This window comes from Otolemur garnettii, unplaced genomic scaffold, assembly GCF_000181295.1.
Source record: "Otolemur garnettii isolate 467f Iridium unplaced genomic scaffold, OtoGar3 scaffold00070, whole genome shotgun sequence".
NCBI lineage: Eukaryota > Metazoa > Chordata > Mammalia > Primates > Galagidae > Otolemur > Otolemur garnettii.
In genome coordinates this window covers 3,458,816-3,469,000 of record NW_003852465.1, presented here as the reverse complement: position 1 = coordinate 3,469,000, position 10,185 = coordinate 3,458,816, and the positions used below count along the sequence as shown (strand labels likewise).

General features: G+C 39.5%; 1 protein-coding gene across 4 annotated transcripts in view; it reads left to right on the top strand.

Annotated features, from left to right (window-relative positions):
• The first annotated feature begins 444 nt into the window (after positions 1–444).
• Positions 445–10,185, top strand: part of YAF2 (YY1 associated factor 2) — an 87,480-nt gene continuing 77,739 nt past the window's right edge. The window contains exons 1-3 of one of the 4 annotated variants that reach the window (XM_012807526.2): positions 530–619; positions 1,047–1,172; positions 2,774–3,947. In XM_012807526.2, the coding sequence (XP_012662980.1) occupies positions 594–619; positions 1,047–1,172; positions 2,774–2,975 (354 nt within the window). In that variant the 5' untranslated portion in view covers positions 530–593 and the 3' untranslated portion in view covers positions 2,976–3,947. Of the gene's footprint in view, positions 620–1,046; positions 1,173–2,773; positions 3,948–9,182; positions 9,795–10,185 lie in introns of those variants that run through there. The other 3 variants (XM_003793542.3, XM_003793543.3, XR_002774295.1) reach the window with 3 other exon arrangements.

Here is a 10,185-nt window from a genome sequence, read left to right as displayed (position 1 = left end):
TTCTCGCCTTCTCCCAGATAGCCTTCGGGTTGGGCGGAGTAGCCAAGAACCACCGAGGCCAGGAAAGCGGTTCTACCTTAGAGACCCTGGCGGGCACCCCTGTCCCGATCTCTGCTGGCCTCCGAACGCCGGCCCCACCTTGGACCGGGCTTCGCAACAGGATGACGGAGCATCCCCGCCAGCCAGCCGTACAGACCTTTCCCCGCCACAGGAGCTCCGGAGCGCACCGCAGCTCCCAGGAGCCCGGGTGCCCAAGGGAAGCGGGGAAAGAGGTAGGAGAGGCAGCGACCGCGCCCGAGGCCGCAGCGGCCACCCCCGCACCTCCCGCTAGCGAACTCACCGCGGGTGCTGGGCCGCGCTGGCCGCGTTTGAAGTCTCCGGCGCGGCCGCTGATTGGCGGGCGCGGGTCACGTGGGCCCAGGCAGGAGTTTCCCCGACAGCTGGAGGCTGCGTGGGATCCGGCGGCGGCTCCCGAGCGCGGCGGTGCGGCCTTCCCCGCCCCCTCCCTGCCTGCTCCCCCGCCCGCTTCCGCCCGGCTTATTATCCTCCTTATTGACAAACAGAGCGGCCGCGGCAGAGACCCTCGGCGTGCCATGGGAGACAAGAAGAGCCCCACCAGGTAACAGCGCTCGGGCCCTGGGGCCCGGACTGTGCGGGCGGCAGGGCTCTCCCGCCGGGCTTCGGGCTGCCGCCTCGCTCGCCGCCCGGGCGCTGAGGCGAGAACGGGGGCGGCGCCGCTGCTGCGCGAGCGCTACCTCGTGAGGCGCCGGCGCCGGCCGCCCCACAATGGGGCCGCGATGGCGGCGGCGGCCGGAGCGGCATTCGGGGTGTCAGTGTGGCGGCGGCTGCGGCTGCAGCCTCGCTCGCGCCCTCCCCCTTCCCGACTCCCCTCCCCCTCCGAGCCGGAGCGCGGCGCTCCTGGGGCCCGCGGGGCGGGGGTCGCGGAATAGGGGCGGGGGGCGGGGCGGGGTGGCCGCAGGGCCCGGGCGCGGGGCGCGGCCTGCTGGTGACCCCGCGCCGCGTCGTGTCCGGGTTGTGTCCTGCAGGCCGAAGCGGCAGCCGAAGCCGTCCTCGGATGAGGGTTACTGGGACTGTAGCGTCTGCACCTTCCGGAACAGCGCCGAGGCCTTCAAGTGCATGATGTGCGATGTGCGGAAGGGAACCTCCACCCGGTGAGTCCCGCGCGCCGCCGGCCGGGGGTCGCGACGCGGAGGACGCCCCTCCGGCTGCCGCTCCCCGCCCCCTACTCGTGACACTCGCAGCCGCGGCGGGAGGAGGCGAGACTGAGGTGGTGGCCACGATGGGAACTGGGTCACGTTGATCGCGACCCGAGCAGCGGTTTGCGGTGAGGGGTAATTGAGGAGGCTGTATCGGTTTTTTCCTTTTTTTTTTTGCTGCCGAGAAAGAATGAATTATTTAAGGGAGGCATTAGCTACTGCGATTTAATTCTTATCGCTGGGTGTAATGCCCTTCTCCCCACTCCGGGTATAAAAATGTTGGCTGCATTATTGTGTTAGTGTGTGGAGAATCAAGGAAAAACCATGAATTCTCGTAGGAGCAAGAATGTAATTTAATAGCGTTCTTGAAAAAAGTATTTGATTGTAGAATACACAATAGATTAAACTTCTTTTTGTAGATGGATGTCTGGAAAGGGTCAGATCAAGGTTTTGTTTAGTGTTTTTATTCCAGTTCCCTAATATTTTATAAATAAATAGTTGGAGGTGAACCCAGTCACAGGAACATATTTTTACTGAAAGTATCTGAATATTTTAGTTTGATTAAATGGCAGTCTATTAGACAAGTGAGATAAAAGGATCCCTGTTTTCAGTCTTAAGTTTATTTTATCGTATGCTTACTGTTTAACAACTCTGTCTGTTAAAAAACCACTTAAGTCAATTAAGTGGATAAAGAAAATCATCCAGGAAATTCAGAGTCAGTGGCATTCCTATCTGCCAGTAGTCATAGAGCTCCTTCACCTTTACAGGAGTGTAGCCTTTGAATTAATTAATTCTTTGTATCCTGTGTTTATCACTTCATATTAAGATAAAGTATCTATTTGGGTATTACGAAGTTCATTAGAAACTAAATTATCACAATAAGTATACTAATGTGTTTCATTGTTGATTTAAAAAAAAGGGGGGGCCTAGTATTGACACTAAATATTCAGTAGAGGTTAGATTTCTAAATATGAAGTACTTGAATTTTTAAAACAACATTTACAGAACTTTATTACATTTTTAAAATATAGACACAAATGGTTGGCAATAACTTTTTTTGGTAAAGCAAGCTGCTTTTCTGTATGCCTGTTTTTTGCAAATCTTAATATGCTTTTTGTATATTCCCTTTTACATTGATTAAAATATTTTGAACATTTTTCATGTTCATGTTTAAAAGACAAACTTTCAAACGTGTATTATAATTAAGGGAATATAAGAAAACATTCCAAACAAAAGAAAGTACCTATTTTGCCTAAATGATTGTGGTTATTACTTTTGGACCCGTGATTTAAGTATTTTGAAAAGCAGAGAATCTTTATATTTGTGTAAGGTTGGATTTGGTTTAGATTATGTGTTAGCACTTTGTACTTTTTAAAATGGTCAATAAGCCATTTTCTAGAAAATTTGCTTTTTGGAGGCAGGAACATTAAAGTGGAGACAGTTATTTTAATCTTATCTCTGGTACTACTATATTATTGCTTTTTGTTGTTCCTCTCTATTTTCTTGTAGCATTAGAAAAATACTGAAACTAGAAGAGCCTATATGTTTATTTGCAGGGACAGCAAGGAAGGGGGGAAGCTGGTGTCCTACTCAACAGCCAGTCTTGGGGTTAGAGGAACCCTGAGAAATAGAGTAGGTGGTGGCAGCTCAGAAGAGAAGAAACAGGCTGAATACCTGGCACCTGGAAGAAGAAGGAATATAGTGCACAGGGGAGTTGGCCCAGGACAGAGAAGTGGGCCTAGTTTAAAAGAGGCTTGAGGCCCACATGGGAGCCCCTGACATTTTTTTACCAGTACATCTGAGCTCTTGTAGATCCAATTTTTAGTGGTGGAAACATTACTTGAGGAGGACTCAGAGAAGCATTGTCATTTGGATTGAAACTGAAGAGGCTCTGGGCAACTCACCAGAAATCTAAGGGACACTCTGTTCCTAAAAGTAAGTGTTCTACACTACAACCCTCTCAGCTTCTTCCTTCCTCTCTCTGAATTGTCTCTTCTTTTTTGATTTTGGCCCTAAGTTAAACCTAAGAGCTCTAATTAATTTTCTCTGTTATCTGTTATTTTCCTACTGCTGTTTTCTGAAATTCAGAGTGGAATCCATGTTTGGATAAAACAATGGAACAGGGTATCATTAATAGGGCAGATGTTGATTGCACCCCAAAACACATATTTCCATCTCTGGTAATGTTAGAAAAACAGGATTAAAGAACTGTAGAGCACTGTAGAAATGAAAAATTTTTAAGTATTTGGGAGAAATAATTCTCCACAACTGATGACGTGTAATTTCAAGAATAATGTTGGCAAGTACCAAAGGTAGGACTAATAGCTGTAGAGCAGAAGGATGGAGCTTGCTAATGACTTGCTTGTGTTATGGACAGATAGGATTTGAATCCCTTGGGTCAGACCGACCTTTGAACTGATTCTGTCTCACTGGCCAAATATGAGGCCAAGTCTAAGCTACTCTACACATTTGAAAATAATTTTTCTTTTTAAACCTCAAGGGAAGAATTGAGTTCATGGTCTCCCTCTCAAGTCTTTACTGACAGCACGTGTCTCTTTCTTTAAAGAATATCTAATTCAGAACAGAAGACCGTTTCCTTTGACTATATCCTTGGTAGGTCATGTCTTTGCAGAATGAAGTTATATTCGTAACATGTATTTCAAAATGAAACAAATTGATTTGATGTAACGTCAGTTCCTTAATTGATACATTCTTTAAATTTATGCCATTTCTGTGATTGAATTTCAGTTTTGTGCTTGCTGGCCTTAAATTATTTGCATTTGATTAAAATCTCTTTTGAGATCCAGAATCTAAATAACTAGGTAATTCAAGTACCTAAAATTTTTTACATTGTGCTTTTTTGAAGGAATTAATGATACATGTCAAACCGACATTTTCGTTTGACGAAAAATTTTTGTTTCTTTTTTCTTTTGTCTGTCCCATAAGGAACAATTTTAAAATGAAGAATAATGCTATAGTGACACATTATTTTCAGATGTGCTGCAGTCTCCTTTAATATGTGAAGTTCTTATATGGCAATAAATGTCTAAAATATAAACATAAGAAACTTTTAAGAAATTGAGAACGATTCTGAATCACAGAGAAAATAAAATATTAAGGTTAGTCCGTGTGAGGGTAGTAATCAATGTATGATGATTGATTTAAAACTAGTATTTTATTGCTATGTCTTCACATAGGAATGGAAAGTTACTTTATTAAAGCTTAACTCAGGTGGCAAATATTTAGAAATGAAAATGATAGAGTTATCTGTTTTGACCTTAAACTGCGGTGTAAGTCTAAATGAGAACCTATTAATTAATACCTAGTCCATATCAGGCTTTCAAGTGTAATAGGGTAAATTGTATTTTCTCAAGAGTGTGTTGCAATAATTCCTTTAGGTTTCTCATGGGTGTTATTTTAGAGAACTGAGAGGTGTTGTACTATACGTTTGGTAACTTGAGTTCATACCTCATTTTAACCACTTCAACGTTCAGCATTTACCAAACGTTTATTGAACATTTTACATTATGCAAGGGCAGTGCTAGGTACTAAACAGAAAATGGAGAGAGCAAAATGGATGTTTCTTTTTTTTTTTTCTTAAATTTTACAGTTTTATTATCAAATTGGAAACATTAAACTATACCAAATTTTGTATGTGAGGTAGTGTTAGTAAATCTTTCCTTTATGTGTAACCTGAAGAGGTGAAACTTCTTCATTTGTAACTGAACACAGTATTAGGGTAGGAATTTGACTTTAGGTAAAAAGAAAATAAAATCCACAGTCTAAAGAAACCTTAAGAAAACCAACTATTTATTATCTGATGAAAATCTTTTCTGTGTCATTGTTGTCTTGTCTGCTTGCTTTTCTATCTTCTACTTTAAGGTTTGGCACCAATTCTCCTAGAACCTTGGTCTGGAAATGGGAGAAAAAACTGAGCATCATTTACAAACTCCATTTTTTTTTTTTTTTTTTTTTTTTTTTTAAGAAATACGTGGTTCCTGAGCCTCCCATACTTATCTGAGGAGCCTTCCCAACAACTGCGTAGTTGTTCAGATATTATTCAGTTTTGGAGATTTCTTGTCTGTTTTTTTGCCTCCCTTTAACTTAGAGTACACACATGGGTTCCTTGTTTCAGGGAAATTTTGGAAGTAATTAGTGTTTAGATAATCTGGATTTCAAGTGTGGTCTGAGAACCTTGGGGATCCCTGAGTCCATTCTGTTAGTCTTTGAGGTCTAACTATTTTCATAATAATTTGAAGATGTTGTATGCTTTTTTCACTGTGGTGGTACAGAGGCAGTGGTGGGTAATCGAAGCACTGGTACTAAATTGTAATCTTTACCAGTGTGCACATGCAATAAAAATAATGCTAGTTTCACTTAAGAATAGTGAAGGAGTTAAAGTTGCAAATTTTATTAAATCTTATGTTTTCTTAAGCTCCTGTCTGGCGTTATTAGGCACTTCTGCCTGCCACAGTACAGCAGTGGATTCAAAAGAAGGCATACCAGTAGTTGGACTTGGAAGCAGATCTAGCTGTTTTCATAGGATGTTTTTATTTTCAAGACTACCTAACAATCTAGTTATTCAGATTTGGATATTTAGGATATATTTTCTTGAAAATGAATATAGACAATCTGTTACTTCAAGGAAAATAATTGATAATATTTGTTGCCAATGATAATAAATCGTTCAGGTGAAAATTAGGATTTTTGAAAACTGTTATCTATAATAATAAGCTTTAGAACTTCCAAGTACTGGGCAGTGCCTGTGGCTCAAAGGAGTAGGGTGCTGGCCCCATATGCTGGAGGTAGCGGGTTCATACCCTGCCCTGGCCAAAAACTGCAACCCCCCCCCCAAAAAAAAAAACAAAAAAGAACTTCCAAGTACTTTAACGACTTTTCTGATAAGATTGTTGGTAATATCAATGAATATAATTTCTGATATTTTGTCATGAAAAGTGTCAAAATTTAGAAGATCTGTATAACTTAGTAAACCAATGTTTGATCATATAAAAACCATGCATGGGTAATCCATTCAAAGTACAGAATACCAATGGATTTTTAAGGGAACACTATGAAAACTTCATTGATGTAGTTTCAGGTTTCACTTTGCAACTAACTTTTGGGAAACAACTATCTCTGTTTTTATGTGGAATCAAAGAATTTCCATAATTAACTAAAAATGTTTCTAAACTACACTCTCCTTTTCAACTACATAACTGTGGTATTTTCTTCATATTCTTGGACCAAAACAACACATTGCAACAAATTGAATGTAGAAACAGATATGGTGATCCGGATGTCTTATATTAAGCCAGATGTTAGAGGTTTGCAAAAATGTACAACAGTGCTACTCTTCACACAAAATTATCTTTGTTTGGAAAATGTAGGATTTTTCATAAAGATGCTACTTTATCTGTGATGCGTTTTTTAAATGAGCTATTATGTATACAGTAGAACCTCCATAAGTTGACCACCTCCTTAAGTTGACCTAATTTGCACAGACTGGACATGCATCACATGTACGTATCAGTACAGTGGGCCTAGTTCCTTATGTTGACCGCCTGTGTATGTTGACCAATTTATTATTATAGTGCCTTGGATGGTCAACTTTTCAGAGGTTCTACTGTATATTTTTCTCAGGTTTTATTTCTAATATAGTAAACATTGATAGATTAAAACCCATGCAAGCAAATGCTCTTTTATATTTCAAGAGTGTAAAGAGATCCTGAGACCAAAAAGATTGTGAACTCCTGGTCTAGAGTTTTACTGGCTTGGGATTCTGTATGCGACAGACTGTCTTCAGTAGACGTTCTTTTTCTTGCCTTTATCCTTTATCAGGTGGAGTCTGATAACTGGTGACTTAGTTGTTTGTTAAACTCAGTGGCCTCATCTCAGTCTTCTTTTGATGTCATCTCTGACATATTGGTGTTGGTGACCTTTTCTTTTTAACTGAAACTCTCCTTCCTTGATGTTTTTAATACTCTTTTTTCATAGTTCTCTTGTATGTCTCTGAAATCAGTTTCTGCCTATCCAAATACAATTGCTTTTTTATATTTCTTACTTTCTATGTAACATGAACTCCTTTTTGAAATCTAAGCTGGAAACTGTCAACATCTCAACTTTGATTCTAACTCATCATCGTCCCTTATGTCCTGTCTTCCTCTGGATTGTCTTACACCTATCCTTTTTCCAATTTATGTAGCTGTAGTTCAGAAATCCAAACAGTTTTTCTCATAAACCATTGGCCAAATTGGTTTCTCCTCCAGAATGCCAACATTTTCTTCATTGTGTTTTTTGAAATGTGATTATGTAGGTCCCTGTATATTTAAAAAAAAAAAAATTGAGGTCTCTTCAGTGGCTACAGAGTAAAGGATGAACTCTTGAGCATGGTGTTCAAGTCTATAATAATCTATCTCTAACTTCCTAACTTCATTTCCTGCAGTATATTCTAATCAATTGCATGCTGTATCAGAACTGAAATTTTTTATATGGTGGTACTTAAACCTTCTGGGATTACCCTCCCTCCACCCCCATACTGATTCTGTGTACATATTTTTGTGTACCATGTAACAATGTTTTGGTCAACAACAGACCACACATACCACGGTGATCCTGTAAAATTAGAATACCATATTTTTACTGTACCTTTTCTGTATTTAACTGTGTTTAGGTACACAAATACTTACTGTGATGTTACAGTTGTCTGTAGGATTCAGTACAGTAGAATATTGTTTAGGTTTGAACCATGTAGCTTAGGTGTGTACTATGCTGTCTAGGTTTGTGTAAGTAAACCCTATGATCTCAGAACGAAGGAATTGCCTAATGATGAATTTCTTAGAACATACCCCTGTTGTTAAATGACATGTGACTATGTATATATAATTATTCTTAGAGAATCGCCATATTGTAGTATGTCTACGTATTTATCTGAATTATAGGGCAGAGACTCTATTCATAGAAACTAATAAAGTAACTGAAATACTGTAGATATTTGAACTTCTTTAGTTATGTTACTCTAAGTCTGTTGTTATTTGACACCTAACATTGCTTTACCAATAATTGTTAAGACAATAAAAATATTATCTGACTGTTTTGTCACTAAGTTGTAGGTATAAGTTGTTTTAGCATTACTTATGATACCATGCATGACTACTTTAGCATTTTTAAGATACTAAATGCTAAAGTTGTGTTAGTTTTATGATCTCATTTGCAGCCATTTACTTAGGTCTTGTTATTCAGATAATTGAAATTTATGTAATATAGCTAAAAATGAGAAGTTTCTTTTCTTTTTTTTCTTCTTTTTTTTTTGAGAAAGAGTCTTGCACACACCCTGGGATAGAGTGATACGGTGTCATAGCTTACAGCAACCTCAAACTCTTGGGTTCAAGAGATTGTCTTGCCTCAGCCTCCTGAGTACTTGGGACTACAGGGGCCTGCCACAACACCTGGCTATTTTTAGAGACAAGGTCTAGCTCTTGCTCACCCTGGTCTTGAACTCCTGACCTCAGGCAATCCACCCACTTCGGCCTCCCAGAGGGCTAGGATTACATGTGTGAGCCACCGAGTTCAGCCTGAGAAGTATTTCTTAACTGAAGTAAACTAATGGTTATGAAAGTGTACGGCCTAGTATGAAATATATTATATTCTTGCACTAAATTGTAAGCTTTCTTTTGAATGATTTCTAAAGTTAAGAGAGTTAGCTTCTGGGGCCTATCAAAAACTGAAATACTCTATATATGAATTTGTGGTATTTGAGATTGTTCAGTTAAAAAAACAGGTTTTTTTCCCCCCAACACTTCTACCAGGATGATTGAAAAATAGTTTAGCTTTTGTTTGAACTGTATGGAGTTTAAAATAAATTGGAAACAAATTGAATTTAATTATAATTAAAAGGGAACTAATTTTTTCCTTATGATTGATGTAGTATTTTATCTATGTACTTGTTGCTTTTAAAGATAAGTCTGTTATGTAAATTAGAAGGTGACTGTGTATATTAGGCAGAGATTAGGAAAATAATGTAATTCGTCCTTGTCTTGTGCTTTTTTGCTATTGTGATTGTCCACGGTCAGGCTAAGAGGATTAGTTACTGATACCTTTCTGGAATTCCATTACAATTTTGCCTACTTAGTGACTTCCTACATTCTTCCAGGCCTATAATAAATCTCGCTTTCTTTGCCTTTGTGTGTATTTTTGTGTATCCCTCTGAATGTGATTTCCATCTAGCTTAAGCATTTCCTCATAAACCCAAGGTTGATTTTTGTCTTTCCTGAATCCAGGTAGTCTAAGAGGTCAAATTAACTAGAGAGAATAGGATGGTGCGGTGGTTAAAGCTGTGAGAGTAGCTGTGTTGTCTTTCTAGAATCTGAATAGTTCACAAGGTCAATTTGTGATACATCATTTAGAGTACACTAGTTGGGGTGCATGTGTACATCTACTTCTTTGCTATACTGTGAGTTTTATAAGGAAAATAAGAGTTTTTATTGTCTTTTTTACAGGTGCTTGGTGAAATGCCATGGAAATAACAGGTGTACAATAAAGATTTGTTGAAGGAGGAATATAGATATTAGAAAGGACAAGGTATTGGACTTTTGAAAAAATAAGCTTTGAGAAAGTAGAAATTTCTGATTCAGTATATAAAATTAATTTTTTGAAAAAGAACCTTCTTGTATACATGTGTGAATTATTGGGAATGGTAGTGAACAAAATTCTAGAATTCTGCACATGCTTACTGGATATTCAGATTATATGCCAGGAATTATGGTAGGACTGCAGAGTTGTGGATGAGTCCTAATTCCAGCACTTTTTAAGAGTTTGACTCTTAGCATAGAAGATAATGAGTAAATATAAGAAAGAGTTGAAAATGAATTTTCCAACATAGTGTTTGGAGCAGACCTATGCTTGACTTAAATATGAAATCAGGCTGGATGGTGGTGGCTCATGCCTTTAATCCTAGCACTTTGGGTGTCTG